Source organism: Vanessa atalanta, chromosome Z, assembly GCF_905147765.1.
Source record: "Vanessa atalanta chromosome Z, ilVanAtal1.2, whole genome shotgun sequence".
NCBI lineage: Eukaryota > Metazoa > Arthropoda > Insecta > Lepidoptera > Nymphalidae > Vanessa > Vanessa atalanta.
Window position 1 is genome coordinate 888,200 of NC_061902.1, and position 22,637 is coordinate 910,836.

Here is a 22,637-nt window from a genome sequence, read left to right on the forward strand (position 1 = left end):
TGATTAGAAAGATACTAATAAGAAACTAATATGATTATTAGTCTCCAGTTTGAGAGTAAAAAATATGTTTAAAAAATATATATTATTAATTTTACATATCATTGCTTTTAATTGATACGGTAACTTATTTAAGTTCCTTTAATTATATAACAAATTAAATATTTTGAGTTTGCCGCTAATAATTTGAATGATGGCAACTCTAGTAGTTGTCGTTTATAAAATTATTATGTTATTGGAGAGTCTGATGATGTAATTATTCCATGTAAGTGACATCATTTTTCAAATAGATAGTCAAACTTATAACGGTAACGTTAAATATTGTATAAACAATATTGTTCAGACGATTTTTAATATTCTCAATAGGCAACATTCTTAAAATGTCAAAACAAACAGGAAAACCTCCAGTTTTAATTTCAATTTTCAATGTCACTTCATTGGCTGTGAAAAACTTGATAAATATTTTAACCATGTTGTTTATTTAACTTAGCTTTACCGATCAAAGTGCAATTAGATAAGACATTTATTAGAAAGTAGTTTATTCTGTGTATGTTGTTAGCATATTGAAAATGGCAGAATATGGTAAATTCGGTCCTTTAATCGGAGCAATTGATGAAGGAACCTCGAGTGCGAGATTTATTATATTTAAAGCTAACTCATGTGAGGTGGTGGCGGTGCATCAGAAGGAGTTGGAACAATGTTTTCCCCAAGAAGGATGGGTCGAACAGGATCCCAACGCGATCTTGGAAGTGGTTATCACTTGCATAACAAAAGCTGTGGAGAAACTCGTGGCCTTAGGCGGAAAACCGAAGGTACTATAAATATACACGTACGATAAAAAATATATATTAATTTACCGAGGCATCATTTTTTAAGTAATTAAATATCAAATAAGTAAATTGTTAACTAAAAGCCACTCTGCATTTATCATTTATAATTACTTTATTTATAATTTTTGTATATTGATTGACAAAGGTCTACATTTTCATTGTTTTCAAAAAGTTTTTATTTTATACTGTTTAAATAGTAAATGGTTGATAAGTAATGGAAAACTTCTTATAGAGCTAGATTGCTTGTTTTTTAATAATATTTATAATAATTAATCTTAACATGCATATTTTTAAATATGATACAAGCAAGTTGTTGAATGAAAGATTCACATAATAATATGTATTGAGATTTTTTATAATCTGTCATTAATTTTAAATTATATAACATTGTAATATATTGTAATGTATGTTAATCTACAGTACATGTTTTGCGAGCCGAATTACTATATTTTCTTATGATTTTCATTACTTAGTAGAGTTAATACTAGTAACCTATCACAGTTTACTCGGTTATGGTTTGGACTACAGAATGTCTTTATTTTATTTTCACAATTTTTTTTTCATTAGACCATACAAACCGCTATGCCCCTGCATTTTAAATCTATAATATCTTCAAAAATATTTAAATTACATGCTGTCAAGGGCCATATTGATGTACATTAAATTTACAATGTATTTAAAGCACTTAATTGGATAAGAATTAATACTGTATTGTTTGAAATTACTCTATAAATAAGTCATTATTTCTCATAAAAAGTAAAGTTTAAAAAATGTTTATTTTTGGTTATCCCTAAGAGATAGATATACCCTATTGCAGACGTTTTTGTACACTTTTTAAGGTGTACCATATACTGTAAAGTGTATATTATTTTGATTTGTCTCATAGAGTTTAGCCAGCATTTGCAATGTAATTTCAAAAAATGTGTTTATTTACGACATCACATGGGAAATCTGCAAAATTGACAGTATTATCTACTATATTATATATGTATTATGCATATAAATCTTCCTCTTGTATCACTTTATCAAATAAAAAAAAAACATATTAAAGTCCCTTGCATGGTTTTAAAGATCTAAGCATACATAGGGACAAAAAGATGGTGGGAAGCAACTTTGTTTTATACTATGTAGTGATGTGTTACAATAAAAACTTAATCACGTAACTTATATTGCCATTAAAGTAAAAAGTAATATTTACTTTGGTAATACACTAGTTTTTGCAAAATTCATTTATTTAACTATGATTTTATTTTAAACTTTACACAATAAACTTGTATTATATAATAATTAGGATAAAAAATCTTCCACACACACATATACAAAACAATGCAACTACAAATACATTCAATTTCATTTGCAGGATATAATCGCTGTGGGTGTAACCAATCAAAGGGAGACTACAATTGTCTGGGATAGGTATACCGGGAAACCACTTCATAATGCCATTGTATGGCTGGATATGAGAACTTCATCCACAATAGACAAACTACTGGATTTGGTGCCTAACAAGACGAGAAATAAAAATTACTTAAAGGCTAGTAAATATTTTATATTTTTCAAATAATTGAGAATCATATCGTTGTATTTCCAAATTCGACAATGTTCTATAATATATATGTATATTTAATTATATTTTATATTTATTTTATGTTATAATACTACAGTAGATCATTGAAATATTATTTTACATTTGTATTTTTTTTACTATTATATTATTGAGATATATTTATTAATGAACAATAATGTCTTAATATCAATGTCTTATGATATATAAATTAATAAAGAAATCAGAATATTTAGGCTTAACCCTTAATGGGTTAATTCAATATAAAGCTACTGCTGCTGTTACCAGAAACAACTCACTATTTATATGCCTACATGCCTAGTTTTGCTTTAGTAAAATTGTCTACGAGGTACATTTCAGAAGCGCTACCATTGGCTTACATACAGGTCAGAAGGCTATGGATAGTTAGGTAGCAACCACTCATCAGACTTAGTATTCTTGTGTTTCGCTTCGAAGGGTGTGTTTGCCAGTGTAATTACAAGTGACATAGTACCTCATTGTAGTACATGTATGGGATAAATAATATATTTTACAGTGCCGATTTTAATGGCAGGCCATTTGCCAGGTTGACTGACTATAATATAAAAACTGATAATGTCAACAATTACTATCCAAAAGCAAAACAAATAATTCCTAACATGTTTAACTACTGACAAGTCTATACTACCTGGCTATTGTAAATATATTTATATATAAAATTATTGAATAAATTTATTTTCAATTATATAATGAAGTGAAGCGAATAATACAACCACAAGGTCAAATTTATATTACAGATGCTAAGCAGTCTCCTATAAAGATTAAAATAGATTACACACAATTGAATGTACTCATTTTATAATGATGGCAATTGTTTTATTACGTCTATCACAATCATGTGGTGATGATAATATCCTCGATGCTATTATCCATATATAAATAACGAAAAATATTATATATAATTAAAATAATTTCCTCTAATTTTCAGTATTAGCTCTTGGTATCAGAATGTTAAAATAAAATTACTAGACCATAGAGTAAGATAGTTACTCTATGATCTAGTAATAATTTTATCTTTGCAAATATTTCGTTATAAATATATATATTTATATTTAGTCAAACACAAATAAAACATAATAAATTGCATATTGTAGGACATCTATAAAAACTATAATGTTGAGTTAGGAGCTCTAGAAGTAGTTCTAGTAGTTTGTTTTTTAACTATTATTTTTTTAAATTATATTTACTTAATTTAATTTTTATTTATTTGCTATTTTAACTTGTTAAATGATTGTAGCCACTATGCGGTCTGCCCATGTCACCGTACTTCAGCGCTGTGAAACTGAGATGGTTGAGCGACAATGTGGACGCTGTTAAACAGGCCATGAAGAAGGGATCCTGCTGCTTCGGAACTGTCGATACCTGGATCATATGGAATTTAACAGGTGAAATAATATTTTGTACAGTGAATATCACGTCAGTGAGAAGGCTTGATGGATGGAGTATTTGGATTGTATTTGAAAATCTGAGTTTAAATCTAGTGTCACTGTATTACCATGTGTTTATTTTGTGTTACAGTACATTAGTGAATTATAGTTAAAAAAAATTCAGTTCCTAATAAATGATTCACTTTACAGTAGTAAAGACACTTCTTCGCAGTAGTGAAGAATCTTTGTAGAGTCTTTAATGCTTCAGTTTAGTATTGAGTATTATTATTTTATTTATTTTTTTTTTTTTTTAAATTTCAATATGATAACATTTTTTAAGTAAATATTTGTTATGTACGTACTGCTTGGTATAGGCCGCCTTTGCAACCGCTGGTAACTCTAATTTTAACATAGTTCTGAAAAATGCTTGTAAAAGCCTACTTGAATAAAGTATATTCAATCAACGTACTGTAATCTACCCATTTTGCTGCTAGACGACCGACGTCTGTATCCTGTTCTTGAACCATGCTTACATAACATAATAATTCCCCACAGGTGGCGTTAATGGCGGCAAGCATATCACGGATGTCACGAATGCCTCACGAACTATGCTCATGAACATTGAAAATTTAACCTGGGATCCTCTTTTAATGAAATTTTTCGAAGTGCCAAAATCGGTCCTACCAGAAATTAAGTCGAGCTCCGAAGTAAGGATGTTATAACAAATACTTGCTTTATACTGTTTAGTTAATTCATTTAATATTGTAAAGTTATATGTGAACACATTGAACTTAGAATCTGCTATGCTAAGAAACTTCCGTTGAGTACTGTTTTCACATATAACCTTCTTCTTCCGTCTTCCGGAATAAACCGACGAACTCTAAAACTGATGAAATGATGTAATTTATATTATGTAATATTGCGAAACAATTTTTGACCTGATGAGACTATTATTCGCTCCAATAAAACTGGGCCTAATGCCACCATAAATTTAAAGTAATTCACATATTTCCTTCTCTTTTTTTTTTTTTTTTTTTTTTTTTTTATGTCATAAGGTGGCAAACGAGCAGGAGGCTCACCTGACGGAAAGTGACTACCACCGCCCATGGACATCTGCAACACCGGGGGGCTTGCAGGTGCGTTGCCGGCCTTTCAGGAAAGAGTACGCTCTTTTCTTGAAGGTTCCCAAGTCGTATCGGTTCGGAAAAACCGCCGGCGAAAGCTGGTTCCACAGAGTGGTTGTGCGAGGCAGAAAATGTCTTAAAAATCGCGCTGTTGTGGATTTACGGACATCTAGGTGGTGCGGGTGATATTTGGAATTTTGACGAGATGTCCGAAGGTGAAATTCAGCAGCCGGGATTAATTCGAACAATTCCTCGGAACATTCCCCGTGATAAATTCTGTAGAAGATGCAGAGCGATCCAACATCTCTACGCAAAGCCAAAGGATCAAGCAGATCGGAAAGGGCTTGATCGTCGATAATTCGAGCCGCTCTACGTTGGATACGGTCAAATGGAAGGAGCTGGTACTGGGGAGCACCCGCCCAGAGGTGAGAGCAGTATTCCATGTGAGGCCGAATTTGCGCCTTGTATAGTCTTAGACGATGGGCCGACGTGAAATACTGTCTTGCCTTGCTGAGCACACCAAGCTTTTTTGATGCCAATTTGGCTTTGCCTTCCAATTGACCGCGGAACTGAACGAGACTCGAAACATCAACGCCAAGTATTCCGATACTAGCTGTAGCGGCTAACGGAATGTTCTCGAATCGTGGAGATACGACAAATGGTGTTTTTTTAGCAGTTAACGCGCAAACTTGCGTCTTTTTGGGGTTGAAGTGAACTAGGTTTAGCCGACCCCAGTTCGAGACTTTGTTTAACGAAGACTCGATTTCAGATACAAGTTTGTTCCGGTTTTCTTCGACGTTTTCCCGAGAAATATTAGCACGGCCGGTGTATGAGGTGTCTACGGTGCTGTCGTCTGCATAGCAATGAATGTTACTGATTTGCAACAAGTCATTGATATGCAGAAGAAACAGAGTGGGTGATAGAACGCAGCCTTGTGGAACACCAGCATTGACGAATTTTAAGTCAGAGCATGCACCGTCGACAACGACCTTGATGCTCCGATCTGCCAAAAAACTCGTAATCCAATTGCATAATTTCCCGGGAAGCCCATAGGAAGGAAGCTTCGAAAGAAGCGCTTTGTGCCACACGCGATCGAAGGCCTTCGCTATGTCCAGACTGGCTGCTAATGCCTCCCCTTTGCTCTCAACTGCTTCCGCCCATCTATGAGTAAGGTAAACTAGAAGATCACCGGCTGAGCGACCCCGACGGAAACCGTACTGGCGGTCGCTAATCAGCTGGTTCTCCTCTAGGTACCGCAGGAGCTGGCAGTTTATAATGGACTCCATTACCTTGGAGAACAAGGAGGTGATGGCTATAGGCCTATAATTGGACGGGTCTGAGCGGTTGCCCTTTTTAGGGATCGGATGCACCAAAGCAGTCTTCCAGGAGTTCGGGACGACGCCGAATGCATAGGATTGCCGGAAAAGACGCGTTAAGACCGGCGCCAACTCGGGAGCACAAGTCCGTAGCACGATTGGAGGGATGCCATCGGGTCCACTCGACTTATGAATATCCAAGGAAAGAAGTGCTTTACGAACAGCACTTTGCCGGAATTTAACCTCCGGCATCGTGGTATCACACCGCGGGATTGTTGGTGGTGACTTTCCTCGGTCATCCAGAGTCGAGTTCGCTGCGAAGAGAGAGCCTAAAAGATCAGCCTTCTCCTTCGCTGTATGGGCCAATGACTCACCGTCCTTGTGCAGAGATGGTAAGGAAGGCTGACAGAAATTCCCTAAGACAGCCTTGGCGAGAGACCAGAACGCACGTGTTCCTGAAGGGAGGCGCACCAGTCTCTCGCCAATTCTGCCAATGTACTCCGTCTTCGCCTTAGCAATCACGTTTTTGAAGGACCTAGAGGCAGAGTTATATTCCTTTCTGATTGCGCTGGTATTTACATCACGAGACGCTGATGCGTTAGCCCAGTCTTGGTAGCGTTCCCATTTTCTGCGTGAAGCCGTTTTGCAGAAACGACCAAACCAGGGCTGGGACTTGCCACCGATGGGGACCGCAGAATACGGAATGAATAGTTCCATACCCTGAAGTACCACATCGGCAACAGAGTCAGCAACAACACTCGGATCATCCGGCGAGAAACAAACCTGCCCCCATGGGTAGGATGCAAAGAAGGACCGCATCCCATCCCAATCTGCTGACCTGTAGTGCCACACTCGGCGGCAGCCCACGAAACGAGGTCGTGAGTAACGCGCAACCGGCACTGTACTTCGGACGAGACAGTGGTCCGACGAGCCCAGAGGGGGTTCGACGATAAGCTGGTAGCCATCCGGATGGGAAGTCAGCAGAAGGTCCAACAGGGAAGGTGTATGATCCTCCACGTCTGGTATTCGCGTTGGCGAGGGGACTAGTTGTGTCAAATCATATGCTAAAGCGAAGTCGAGAACAGATCTACCCGCATGATCGGTAGTGCGCGATCCAAGCCATTCGGCATGGTGGGCATTAAAATCGCCAAGAATAACGATCTCTGCGGATGGGATCTGCTGCAGTACGGAATCTGTAGCCATTTGGACGTGCTCAACCAGTCGGTCGGTTTCGGCATTACCGCTATGGGACCTATAAAGGCAAGCGTAGATTCGCGGATGGTCGTCACAATCTACACGCAGCCAGATAATTGATAGGTCCTGTCCTTCAAGGCTGCCGAGGCGTCGAGAGCAGATATCATCTCTGACGTAAACGCACACCCCAGCTCGTGGTACAAAGGAATGTTCCAATTTATACCCGGGGTAGGAAAGAAAAGTCGTATCGGCAGGAGAAGATATCTGAGTCTCGGTAAGAAAGAGCAAGGCCGGCTTCGCCGTCTCAAGGTGAAAGTGGACGGCGTTCAAGTTCGAGTTGAGTCCCCTTATGTTGCAGAAGTCCACAGTGAGGGTGGTAGGGGTTGCCTTATGATGCCTGCTCCGCTTACCCCGAACAGTGGCGAGCGCAAAATTGCCCCCCCCAGAATTCGGAGGGCAGCCTGGGCATCCCTGCTCAGGTGGTGTATGTCCTGAGCATGGATGCCCAGAGAGGGATTCTCCACCGCAGTCGCTGATGGTACCCTCCTGGGGTAATGTAACCAAATTCTGCACAACCATCATGTTTAAGGGGGGGGGGGGTATCGGGCCTCCGGGACTCTCACATACCAGACGAAACGCGGTAACATAGCTACCACTTCACGCCGATTTTAAGTGAGAGAGTGGTACTTCCCCGGGCGTGCCGGCCCATTCGGCTGCAACCCGAAGGTATGCAGTGTGGCACTACCACTTAATATATATTCGATATATATTCACTCAATATATATTCGATAATGTTATGTATTTAAGAAAAAAACGAAAGTATAAAATACTACAGATTTTTTTATGAATTATTAACACAAGGGACTAGCATAAATTTGTTACCCTACACGGGTCAGTGACCGTCTTGGGTGACAGCTTATAAATTAATTGTCAGTCGTTAATTATTTATAATTTTTTTTTACATTAACAGCCTGTAAATTTCCCACTGCTGGGCTAAAGCCTCCTCTCACTCTGAAAAGGTTTTGAGCATATTCCACCACACTGCTCATGTGGGTTGGTGGATTCACATGTGGCAGAATTTCGTAGAAATTAGACACATGCAGGTTTCGTCACGATGTTTTCCTTCACCGCCGAGCACGAGATGAATTATAAACACATATTAAGCACATGAAAATTCAGTGGTGCTTGCCTGGGTTTGAACCTGCAGTCATCAGTTAAGATGTACGCGTTCTAACCACTAACCACTGGGATATCTCGGTTCATATTTTTATTATTATATTTATCATTAATTTACAGATATACGGCTACATATCTGATGGACCAATCCGTGGCGTACCGATATCCGGCTGTCTCGGTGATCAACAAGCTGCCCTAGTCGGGCAGATGTGTCTACAGCAGGGGCAAGCGAAGGCCACGTACGGAACCGGTTGTTTCGTCCTCTACAACACCGGCGACATTCGCGTCAATTCAAACCGGGGCTTGCTGACTACAGTGGCGTACCAGTTGGGGAGTGAAAACCCTCCTTGTTACGCTTTAGAGGGATCGGTTAGTGTATTTAAACTTTTTTACTTTACTCCTTGTTCTTTAAGCGATTTTTTGTTGTTTTTCTTTCAACAATTAGTAGTTGATTGAATCCAAATAACAGCCCATAAACGCCACTGCTGGGCTAGGTCTATTCTCCTGTTGTGCAATGTTTTCTGTGTGGTAGGGCTTCGTGCAAGCCCGTCTGGGTGGGCACTCATAACTCAAAACTCAAATTTCTTTATTCAACATAGAACCAGAGCCTAAAACCAAGAGTTTATACAAAAAGTATTATTGATTAATTTTGTCTTAAAACAATTTTTAACCAATTTAGATGGTAACTTGATTATATTTTCCGGTAAACTTATTATATATGCGTATACCATTATAAATAAAATATACTTATTAACATAAGAATTGATAACATTAAGTGCTTAAATATACAAATATTAATTAAAAATAGTTACTGAATAAATCTTGATATTAATTAGGAGTAGAATTATTTTGAGAATTATATCTACGTAACAAATACACCGTCCATCCAGTTATTGGTGTGGGTTTATAAACTCAATACTTTTTTGATAATGTATATGACCGATTGTCTATATTATATGTTTATGTATGTATGGAAAAGACAACTCTCTACCATATTATTCGACTGCTGCGTAGTGCACATTTCTTCTCGATGTTTTCTTCTAGCACGAGACGAATAATCTATGTGAAGTGATTTAATTAACACAGGACATATAACACTGACTTCATTCATGATATTCTTACATATTCACCAATTATAATTATAAGGATGATTTGAATCATATTTATTAGGATAATTATTAACATAATCTGAATCCGGCTCAGTTTTTAAATGATTACTGTATGTCATGTTGGTAATCACAAATAAATAAATAAATTGTCATTTCCAGGTTGCGATCGCCGGTGCTGCTCTGGGCTGGCTCCGAGACAACATCGGACTGTTGGACAGTGCTAACGACTCTCAACAAATAGCGGAGAAAGCAACAGAGAATGGCAGTGTTGTTTTCGTTCCGGCATTTAGTGGACTGTACGCTCCTTATTGGAGACAAGACGCCAGGGGGTAAGGACTTAGAAATAAATTGTTCTTACTACAAAGTAAACTTATTAATCAATATTCTTACTAAGAATTAAATGCGGATTAATAAATAATTCAAGCTAATATTAAAATGGTAGAATGGGTTAGTTTGTTACGATTTCACGTGGGACACTTATACGCATCTAAACACCTCTCACATACACGCGCACGAACACACGTACATACGCACGAACGCACGCACACACACAACGATGAATGTACATAATATTAACACAATTAATTATTATGTTACTTTTACCCAAGGTACCGGATGATCTAAAGTTAGGACAGGCTGGTAGTTTGTCATACAGGTCACCTAACAAGGAACAAATTCTGTAATAATTTCTGTGTGACAGAATATTCATAAAGTTAATAATTGATTACTTAAATACTTTGATCTGATTTTGTAATGACAAATATTCATAATAATAAGTCGATCTTATGACTATTTCAGTGTAATATGCGGTATAACGGAAGATACGCATTCAAATCACATCGTTAAAGCCGCTTTAGAAGCCGTTTGCTTTCAAGTGAGAGACATATTGGATGCGATGAACGAAGACTGCGGTATACCTTTGCAGTTGCTTAAGGTAATTTATTTATATACTTAGTGGGTCTCACGCGAAAAGTCGCGTTTATTTAAAAGGATTTCGAAACTATGATAGGTTTTGTTTTGATTTAATTTAATTGTCAAATAGTGAACATAAGTTCAGTTAGAATTGAAGTTTGTTGATAACAATTTACTTTAATTTTGTTTACGTTTTTTTTTCTTATACAGCATCGCATAAAGCTACCACTAAATAAATCTTATTTTTCCCATGGTCATTTGCCCAAAGAGACGTTGAGTTCCTTCAATAGTTCTTCTCAGGTCAGAGTATTTTTCTGTATGAACCAATGTAAGTTTTTACGTTTACTATTGAATTGACCACAGAGAAATATTTTAAAAATGTAGTGTTTAAGAAATGTTTACATCGCTAGGCGTTCGTAAACCGTTGCGCTATTGACGATTCAAAAATGATAAAAAAAAGAAAAAATATATATAATATAAAAAAATGTCGAATATATCTATTAGTTAATATTATAGGCAATTTATAAGTAATGTTTTAAATTTCAGGTCGATGGCGGTATGACTTCCAACGCGCTGGTAATGCAAATGCAGTCTGACTTGATAGGCATTAACGTTATCAAAGCAGGTTTCACTGAGAGCACTGCTCTGGGCGCTGCCCTAGTCGCCTACTGGGGCCTGGACAGCAACAGAATGGCATCGCAGATCGCTATGTCCACTGGCATCACCTACATGCCAAAGATAAGTGACGATGAGAGGGATATGAGATATAAACAGTGGAAAATGGCGGTAGAGAGATCATTGGGGTGGGAGCAAAACTGAGTGTTAAGGTACAAATTTAATAAATATACATCGATCAGGACAAATATCACACAAAGGCTGAATTAAATGCTATCCACAAATGTATATACACGAATTGTGATTGGAAATGATTTTATACAAAATATTTTTTATTACATTTATACAAACCTAAAGGGAAATTATAATTCAACGAATTTTCATCCTGCTTTAACTGCCAATTTCATAAAAATAACAGTTAGTCAAATCGTAAAGCTTGATATGTTTAATGGACTCAGAAATTTAAAAAATGTAAAAATGGTAGATATTATGATAGATACATAGCTTTTATCGTATGACATATTGAAGTTATTAAAATACTGAAGTTTATTTCACGCATAGCGTTAGGCGTCTAATGTAGAATACATTAAATGTTTCTAATATTAAAAAATAAATATACCAAAATTATCACTGGATTTATAATTTAATTTGTAATTATTTTGAAGATCGTATCAGAATAAATTATACAACCATTTCATACCTTCCGAATTATAAAACAGACATTAAGGAAACTCTCTGTATATTTCCATTTCTTTTTCTTGTAAGACTAGTAAATAATGTACAGTAATTTAAAATCATATACATATTAAATGTGTAAAACATTTATATTATCATGTACATGTTTCAAATGCTGTATTGTATATAACGTGTACACTGTTTAGGTTCTTTTGAAATATGTACAGTTCGCAAAATAATTAAATGAAATAATTTTATTTCAAGTTATTATATTATATTACCCAGCGCTATTGAATTTTCACGTGTAACTTTTGTGATTATAATTCATCTCGCGCTCGGCGGTGAAAAGCATGAGAGGAAACATGTGTCCAACTTAACTTAAATTCTGCTACATATGTATTCATGTGGAATATGCTCCAAAACATTCTCGTCAAACCTAGAGAGCTTAGCCTAGCGAAAACAAAGAAGCCTTATTGTTTTAATAAAACACACACATGGCACATTACACAGTTGAAAAAATATATTTAATTCTCATGATCATCATCATTAATATCGTCTTTACATTAATTTTGACCAGAATAATACTATTACGAGGGTTGAGGATCTAGTGTTCTGTAATACTGGTCCCTATCCATGCGACACCAGCTCCGCACATGCACTCAATGTAAGCTGTTCCTTATTATTACATATTAAACTTATATTGTGACATGGTCCTGTTTTTTTAGGGAGGCATAAATAAATATATTATTATTATTATTGTATACTTACAAGTGTCAGTTGACGTCATACTTGTATAGTATTTGGAAAAGACAAATGTTGTACTGTAAGTGTACATTTTATATCGACTCGTAATGAAATTATATAACGAACAACGAATCATTAACATTTATTATTTTATAATATCAATAGTTATGATTACAAATAATAAGTGTTACATATGCCTAAGCAGAAATATAAATAAAAAAAATGTTTAAATTACTAGGTTAAATAAAAATATTCAATCCCTTGATTACATTATTGTAAAAATATATCGTTGCTTTTTATATTATTAGGTAATCGTTTTTTTTTATGGCTAAGGGAAAAACACACGATGAATATCGTTATTTTATAATTTATCACGAACATCAGTCTTCGCGCTGCACGTAGAAATTTATCACAAATGTGCACAAATTTTAATTATTGTGCTAGATGTGGCGCTTTGGGAAATTAGTGTGCTTTTGTAAATCGTGCGATGACTTCGAATGTGTTAATATACAATATGTTTAGAAACCCGTCTGTTCGCGATTCTGCCTTAACGTCTCTTGGATGTAACCATAAACCATTTAATTGAAAACCATTTTATCACTAGGCTTAGCAAAGTGCATTCAATTCGAGCCGAAGCAACTTTTACCGTTTTTCTTTCTTTGGTCACGTGAAAAATCCTTTTTTTTATATTTATTGACTTATAGTCCTTAAAGTCCTTTGATCATTTGTTATGTAACAGAGAATTTCTCCTTTTACCTCATGTAATTTAAATTAATTAATTTATTTCACAAACTCAATAGAGAGGTATATACTCAAGAGCCCTATGTGTGTTTTTTAATCAATTTTTTTTTTAATTTTTAACTTATTTATGATATTCAGAATTTTGTAGGCATTCGATATTTAAAAAATATTTGTTACATAGAAAAGTAACTACTATAAATATTGATCGACTCGAAAAGATACCTATGGAACCTTACCTACTTAAGTCGATCATCGATCGGAACTTAAACTAAATCCTAAGGGTGTGCCGCAGGGAAGTATGCTTGGTCCACTTTGATTTATGGTCGTTAAATGTGGATGAACTCGTTCAATACATTGAAAACTAATAAAAAAATAATTTTATTTAAGACAAAATACAACGATTAAAATTCCTTATTCGGTTTTTAATTTAAATTTTATGAAAATATTTTTTGTTGATTGAATTATAGGTTGGCTGTTTTTATTTCATTATGTTTTCGAGATTTTTATTTTTTTTAACTTTAACAATTTTACTCATTAGTAGTTTGTAATTATTACCTAATTTGAATAAAATATGTAAGTTTTTATATCTGTTAAGCCGCTGGTACATACGCTTGACGCCAAGTGTGGCTGTCCCTTAAAGTATATTTTAAATTGTACTCGCTTTCATTTTGCTTAGTTGACGCAGGTCTGTCTGTAGTCTAGTTGTTAACACTCGCAATCAAGTTCAAAACTATAGTTATTTAATTTTTCTACATAAAGGAATTCATTTAATCGCTATTGTGTTGCCATTTTATGGTATAATTCCTGTCACTTTCATTCAAAGAATATAAATTGACAGATATTTTGATACCGAGTGTGTCCGACAATACCAGTCCTTGATCCAAGGATTAAAATAAAAAGTAACAAGTAGAATATACTAAAGTTGTACATGTGCAATGTAGTGTAGGGTTTTTAGTCATTGTTAGTATATATATTTTAGCATAGTTGATCGTTAAAAGCATCGAATATAATCGATTAATAATGGAACATCACCATTCCAGACTAATTGTAATAAAATTTATTTTGTTAACAAACTTATACACGAATAAATATATACTATGCAATCATTTGTTTCATTTTACCCATACATGCCATCACCACTAGGTTAGTGGTAAGCTCGTACAGCTTCAGAACATGAACCCTTTGAATTACCCGACGGTAGGGCTTTGTGCAAGCTCGCCTGGGTAGGTACCAGCCACTCTACTGCCAAGCAGTTATGTTTAATATTGTTGTGTTCCGGTTTGAAGGGTGAGTCAGTGAGAAGAGCCAAGGAGAACAAAGAAGAGTGAGGATTGAGGCTTATTCCACCACGCTAATGCGTTTTGGTGGACACATATGTGGCAGTTTTTCGTCAAATACATGCTGGTTTTATCGCTACGCTTGTCTTCAACGCCAAGCATGAGATTTATTATTTATAAACACATATTAAGTATTACTACACTAAGAATAGTTAGTGTGTGTAAATAGAAAGCTACATTACCAATTTGGTCCGGTCTGTACGCAAAGTTATTTTTCATAAACGAAATTAGTGATGGGCTAAAATTGAGGTAATACAAAATATAGCTGATGTAATCGTTGATATTATTGATTTTCCATATGTAAAAGTGCTATTAGAAATAATTTATTTAAAAAAAAGTTACCCAAGATATATCACTTAATGTTACGATGAAAATCGACGACGGCGTTTCTAAAAACGATTATTACCATACTTGTAGAGATTTTATTGGACAAAGTATTTCCATTTGAAGTTATTCTAATTCTTCTCCACGACAGTATTCTTTCTTCAGACTTAAAGTTTGCTCATTCAAATGTCAAAGTAGCGATATAATTATTTCTGACGCCTGAACACTTTCGCCGTTAGCAACGGAATCGCGGATGTCGGATACTGTCAATATTTAAATCAAATTGTTTTTCGGAAGTACTTTTGCACTTGGTGGTTAAAACGGTTAAATAAATCGATTAGCGTAGGTAATCGTCGCGTATAATCGGTTTACGAACGTAATTATAAATTATTGAAAAAAAGGAATACCATATCAGTTATAACTAATCGAAGTATTTTTATTGGAGTCTTTATAATTGTGTATTTACTTCTTTGTTACGGATGTATGCAAGTTCGGCCCGCTACTCCTCATATCTACCGCCAAACAGCAATAATTAGGCACTAGGGACATAACATCTTTCTCCTAAGGTTCATGGCACATTAGCTTTGAATAATTGTATAGAATAAGTAATAATAATTACAGCGTCAATGTCATATTCGGACATAACGCACCACCCAGTGGTCGATTTGCTATTCCACATATCTACCTGCCTTCCTGTATCAGAATAAACAAAAAAGGAAAATTATGCATATTTGAACTTCACTATTAGTAGCCAGAAAATATCGCAGCAAGTTGATTCTCGTTTGATTTATATGTATTTTCAACTATTTCCAAGATATTATAGTAACTCACTATATATTTCATAAATATAATTTCCTACCTCTTCTATTTGCAAAACTGTACATTATATAGATATACAAAGAGGCTTAAGCTTCTCTTAGTATCGTACCTCGTACCTTACGATATCATACGTATCCTTACAATAGCCGTTTTTGTTCTAAACTAAATTGTTCTAGAAATAAAATAACTTTTCCTTTAATTTCCATTTGAGTCTGTACAATATTGTACTGTAATTTTCACAATTTTTATCATAATTATTAAGATTTTAATTCGGCTACATTAGAACACTAACGATGTTGTTATAATATTAAACTAAACGCAAGACGACATTAAATTTTAATGTAGTGTTACTAAAATGGCAGAAGTCACCATCACAACCAATTAGTGATTTTAGACAGCCATATCGATTTAAGGCGAGACAAATTATTATTTCAAGGGGATTATTGGCACTACAATTAACACTTCCGATTATTTATTTAAAATAAAAACTGTCTGCAGACGTCCTGCTTACCGATGTAATCGCTGCATCTTTTGATATAATTTTTGTGTATATTTTTGCAAGAGTTTCTTTTTTATAATGTCTAAATGTACTTTGTTTTACATTATAATGAAATTGAACAAAAAGTACCGCAACTGAACGAAACGCTACCGCAGTATTAATCAATCTCAAAACGTAAACGTTAGTAGAAAAATATTTGGAAATGAAAACGTTCGTAAAAAACAAATGCTTTTAAATGCAATCAAACAAGTTTAAGTTTAAGTGAGAAAATTTTTGTTAAATCAAGCTTCATATCAATTTTTCAGACAATATTCATTATTTATTATTATGGTTTTGTGTTATTGTTTTCGTTTTAACTAATTACGTCAAGAACTCACATTCAGATTTGTTAGTAAGTAGTTTTATTAAAATGTTCTTGTCTTGTTCAACTCATTGAGATTTTTTTTTAATTCTTTTTGTCTACCTTAGTTGCAGCTATATATTATATAATTATTAAGACTTAGTTATTTATTACTTTGATTAAAATATGTTTTTCATCATTTTATTAAATAAAACCAAACTAAAAGTTACTTATTCAAGTACGCTCTTAGGTACGAGGTTTTGAATTGTCATTATATATTATTAAATTAAATTTAAAGCGAACACCGGTTCATAATGTGGACTCAACCGAGAAGAACCGACAAGAAACTCAGTAGTTACTCTTTTAAGCAGTTACGTAGATTATTAAATACAATAATTACTTATCCCGCATGGAAATCAACGAATAGTGATCGTTAGATCACTGGCTTCAATTAGTTATTTATTGTAATGTCTTTTTTACTACATTTAATATGATTGGAAAGACCACAGTTGTTACTATTATGGAACCACGCAGATGAAGTTGCGTCTAGAATAGATAAATGAAAATGAATCTATTCCCAACGAAAAGGAATAACACCAAATTTTATAATTTTTTTTAAAAAAAGAATGAGGTTGTCAATTCGGTTGTACTTTTTTTTTTAAGATTGAACATATATTATTTAACTTTGACCAAAGATCGAACACATTAAAATATAATTTCAAAATAAAGATAAAAACAATGAACCATAAATATATAATTTCTAAATATACCTGTATGAAGTTAATTTGTTAGGTAAGTAATTTTAAAACAAAATTTAACACACATTAATGCAATACGTTTTATGTCACGATAATAAATTCAACAAGGATCTCCATCTAAACAGTACTTCATTTACGTATTCCAACGGTACGTGGTCCAGATTATATTATGTGAGAAGTCATACGGGCGTAAGACGGTCCCCTCCGCCATCACTCAGTCTGTCGAGCGAAGGTTCCAACACGGCTATGCACTTTACAACGCCCACAGTACATGTGTCTAAGGGAATGTGGGGCTTAATAGTTATAGACATTCGATGAACGGTCACCTTGCCCGAAATTCAGGGTTACTAAAAATATATCAATTTATAAATTTTATGGTTCGATATTTGTGAGAAGTATGCTAATTTAAATTTGATTATTTTTTGTCATTTGTTTTTTTTTTTCCTTAAAATAGACAAAGGTAATGAACTGTAAGCCATGTCTATTTTTTATATTATTTTTACAACAAACCGAAGACGGTATGTTGTAAAAATAATTTTAATGATTTTTGGAAAAATTAAAACTGATTAACTGTCGTAGATTCACAATATATAGATCATTATTTTCTACATGTAACCTGTCAGTCCCGTCGCTTAATTAGGTACATTAATTAATTATCTATTCGCGTATTCACACATTGGAGTGTCCACACAAATCCTGTCTATAATAGTATTGATCAGTCAGGCGAGTAAGAAATCTTTCTGTCATAATTAATATCAAAACACGTGTTATATTTCGAGTAAGCAGATGTGATTCTACCTTTATAATTATCATAGTGTTTACGGATGTGAGGTATTAATCAGGCATACGATTATCGATTCTATCGTTTTGAGACGAATCGGTTTGAATGTAAACGATGAAACCAGTTCCTCTTTATCTAGACGACATGCCCATCAATTACATGAACACGTTTGTAGAATTATATGTTTATTACTTTTAGATAAATGAACTAAACATTACATTTGTACTAAGTATTAACCGACAAAATCAAATAGGCACATTACTGTCGGCCTCACCCATCGGGCGAACCGTCACCTTCGGCTACTATATTTCGCATAATATATAGACTCTCCACCCAATATAGACATTTCTAAACATTGTGGCATAGGCTCTTTTTGTTTAATACTACTTAGTCTTTCTATCGACTATAATTCCGAAAGGTCACATTAAACTTAAGTAAACGGTATTATATATAATAACAAATATATGAAGATATATTTAAAAAAAAAATATTTATAATGTCTGTTATTTTTTAAATTTAATATATAATGTAGACCGCCTCGCTAGAGCTAAGTGGTGGGTCAATACCTCAGATTTCTCTTGTATGATTGAATGTAAGTAGTTATATTGGCTCACTAAAACTTCAAACCAGAACGCAACAACACTAAGAATTGCCGATGGCGGCATAATATGTGATGAATGATTTCCCTATCCAGGCGGACTTACATAAAGCCTTACTACCACTTTTTCACCAGAGAAGCGAAAAAGCGCATCACAGACCTGTCCACATTGGACCCTATTAGGACCGTTAAGTTATGTCTACGTTTTTATCTGCGTTTTTCTAAAACTAGTATTATGCTTCTTTTCAAAGTTGTATTTACCCTGAAGTTATTGATTCTTCAGGAAAAGATAGATAAACGCTGTGTTGTTATATTTGATCTATTTAAATTACATTTGTACTAAGTATTAACCGACAAAATCAAATAGGCACATTACTGTCGGCCTCACCCATCGGGCGAACCGTCACCTTCGGCTACTATATTTCGCATAATATATAGACTCTCCACCCAATATAGACATTTCTAAACATTGTGGCATAGGCTCTTTTTGTTTAATACTACTTAGTCTTTCTATCGACTATAATTCCGAAAGGTCACATTAAACTTAAGTAAACGGTATTATATATAATAACAAATATATGAAGATATATTTAAAAAAAAAATATTTATAATGTCTGTTATTTTTTAAATTTAATATATAATGTAGACCGCCTCGCTAGAGCTAAGTGGTGGGTCAATACCTCAGATTTCTCTTGTATGATTGAATGTAAGTAGTTATATTGGCTCACTAAAACTTCAAACCAGAACGCAACACCACTAAGAATTGCCGATGGCGGCATAATATGTGATGAATGATTTCCCTATCCAGGCGGACTTACATAAAGCCTTACTACCACTTTTTCACCAGAGAAGCGAAAAAGCGCATCACAGACCTGTCCACATTGGACCCTATTAGGACCGTTAAGTTATGTCTACGTTTTTATCTGCGTTTTTCTAAAACTAGTATTATGCTTCTTTTCAAAGTTGTATTTACCCTGAAGTTATTGATTCTTCAGGAAAAGATAGATAAACGCTGTGTTGTTATATTTGATCTATTTAAATCAATCTTGTCGCATTAAATTTTTGCTTTTAAAACTAAAGTGTTACCATAATTATTAAAATGACGGCAATTTTAGAAGACAATGTGTCTTCTATAACCTTATTTTTGTAATTATGAGTAGCTGTTTCCACAGTACGGGTACAACCCTCTTTTACCTCTGGATATTGCTTTCAATATATAATAGAATTGATTGGGTTTAAACGAGCATCTTCATGAGAATGTTGCTGTTTAATTTTATAAATTTGACATTCTGTCTTTTACAAGTTAGATATGTGAAATATATTACTACTTGTCGCCCGTGGCATCGCACGGATTCAAGGGATTGGTTGTCAGGTTTTAGCCATAAAAAGTTTATTAAATTCTGTTCAACAAACAGATATACAAACGTACAGACAGAGTTACTATCGCATTTATAATATCGGGCTAGTATTATTAATGAAATTCCAAATATTTCATTAAAACTATAAAAATAATTTTTAAATAAATTTTATATACTTACTTGTTTTAAAAAAAGGTATCATATCCTGAGCACTTAATATAATTAGAATCGCGGAAAAGATTTTTCGATATGAACCGCAGTGTTTGCCTAGCAATCAGTCAGTGGTGTATTGACGTCTATATCAGAGAGCGGCGGTCGCAGGTCGACAAACAGCGCGCTGACGAGCACACGCGTGCCAAATTTTGATAAACTCCTCACTTCATGTTTAATCATACGACATTAAAGGCTGTACACACTGAACGATCGCTGCATTATCTTTTTCCATTAGGGGACCGACTGTTCAAACGTTCGGGGCCCTGATTCAACCTAACTTTGATTTGATGACTTTGTCTCGTGTTTATTAATTTATTACGATTAAATATTGAGTGCTTACTGAACACATATCGTCGTTTGGCATTTAGAAGCGCGAATGTGAAAATATTGCATTTTTTTCTTAATATCGATAGTATTTATCTAAATAATAAATAAGAAAAAAAAATTCAATATTTTCACATTCGCGCTTCTGAATGCCTAACGACGATATATCATCGAATTTGAGAGAAGGTTTTATTTCTAAATATTTTGCTGTCTTTTATTTAAAAAAAGTTATAAATATATAATAGACGATATGACCCAGAGGAAATAACGCATGGATCTAAACCAAATATAACGGCTTCTAATTCAAGAATCGCCTGAATATGCTTAATTTGTATTTATAAAATATTAAAATAGAATAAAATATTTAGCTTCAAAAATTTCATTAATAATTAATTTATGTAACTTGCTTCCTATATTTAGGCCTGCCTAGGGGATGCGCGTCCTAGGTACACTGCCTAATGCCTAAATAATCCAGCCCTGGCAATGAGGCGGCGGGGCGAGGAAGACGCCTATAACCAGGAGACCATTCTTTTTAATGGTTTATTTAGGTGGACGACAGGATAGGGCTTTTCTCTCTATTTAAAAAAAACATACTCACACATTGATATATTTTATCGGTCATCTAAATAATTTAAGAACATATTATTAAAACTCAAACCTCAATTTAATTAATCATACTCACACATAAAATACACACACGCACATACAAAAAAAACAGTATAAATATATTGCACTTCCATACACACCGTTTTATAGATTATAATTAATTATATATTATAATAATTATAATTTTCTTTCTGATGACATGTTATATATATTTAGAATGTTTTCATGTCAAATTCATAGTTTTCACTATTCAGTTAAGTTTTGTTTTATTTTTTTTAAAGAATTGCTTTCTTGTTTCACTTGTTTTATCAAGATTGCGTGACTTATGTTGACTATTACTTTGTTTAAATTAATGGAAAACAGTCATTTGTTCTATTTTTTGATAATACTGCTGTTGTTTCCTTAATAAATAAATACACCAGCAATGTTGGGAACTAAAGTTTTCTGTCCCTTGTGCTTGTAGTTACACTGGCTCACTCTCCCTTCTAGTCGGAAGACAGTGATGTATTGCCGTTTGGCAGTAGAAAAAATGAAGAGTGAGTGATACCTACCCAGACTTTTACAGAGCTCTACCACCAATTAATAACATTAACTGGTTATTAATTTTACTTTTATGCGTAGAAACAAAAATATTATACATTTAAATACTCACCAAGTGAATTCTATTTCATTAGACTATTGAGGCGGATAATACTTAAATTTAAAATATGTTTATAATAAAAAAAATCTTGGCTATACTCTGTCGAACGAACGGAGTAATAAATAAGGCGCAATCGCGAATAAAACTTAAATATTATATAAGTATAAGGACTTTTAACAAATAAAAAAAAAACACTATCATCATTTATTTAATATTTTAGCGATCGTTTAAAACAGTTACAAAAAAAAAACAAAAAAAATTACAGTTATTGTTATGAATATCCCTTGAAGAGATTTAATTTCAGAATACAAGAAGGTAACAGCAAATCAAATCAAATTAAATTCCTTTATTCAATATAGAAGCGAACCCTGAGATGAACCGGCGGAATAAACTCAGCGTAACTTTCCAATTGGGACATCGAAGTCAATATATAGTAAAAATAATTCGTAAACGTTCCATTGATTTTTATTAAAATTGCACACGGTATGTGTATTAATTATAAACCAATAAATTATTATACGCAGCTTAAACTAAGGCTTCAAATAATTCTTCTAAAGGCTACCATAAATAGACACGCAGGCATGACGAGGTTGATTGGGACGTCATGACGTCATAATGTGTAACGCAGATTTCTACG

The 22,637-nt window shown here is 34.1% G+C and overlaps 1 protein-coding gene across 1 annotated transcript; it reads left to right on the top strand.

The window, feature by feature from the left end:
* Positions 1-417: 417 nt before the first annotated feature.
* Positions 418-14,482, top strand: LOC125076184 (glycerol kinase-like). Its single transcript, XM_047688196.1, has 8 exons — positions 418-809; positions 2,188-2,361; positions 3,668-3,815; positions 4,353-4,504; positions 8,728-8,976; positions 9,876-10,045; positions 10,515-10,650; positions 11,175-14,482. The coding sequence occupies exons 1-8, from the start codon at positions 567-569 to the stop codon at positions 11,445-11,447; spliced, it is 1,545 nt and encodes a 514-aa protein (XP_047544152.1). The 5' UTR covers positions 418-566; the 3' UTR covers positions 11,448-14,482.
* Positions 14,483-22,637: the final 8,155 nt, after the last annotated feature.

Bases quoted from the DNA above. Each gene is read 5' to 3' on its own strand.
- LOC125076184 (XM_047688196.1), top strand. From the start codon at position 567: ATGGCAGAATATGGTAAATTCGGTCCTTTAATCGGAGCAATTGATGAA. The intron at 3,816-4,352 runs GTGAAATAATAT...AATTCCCCACAG, and splicing joins GATCATATGGAATTTAACAG to GTGGCGTTAATGGCGGCAAG. The intron at 10,046-10,514 runs GTAAGGACTTAG...TGACTATTTCAG, and splicing joins TGGAGACAAGACGCCAGGGG to TGTAATATGCGGTATAACGG.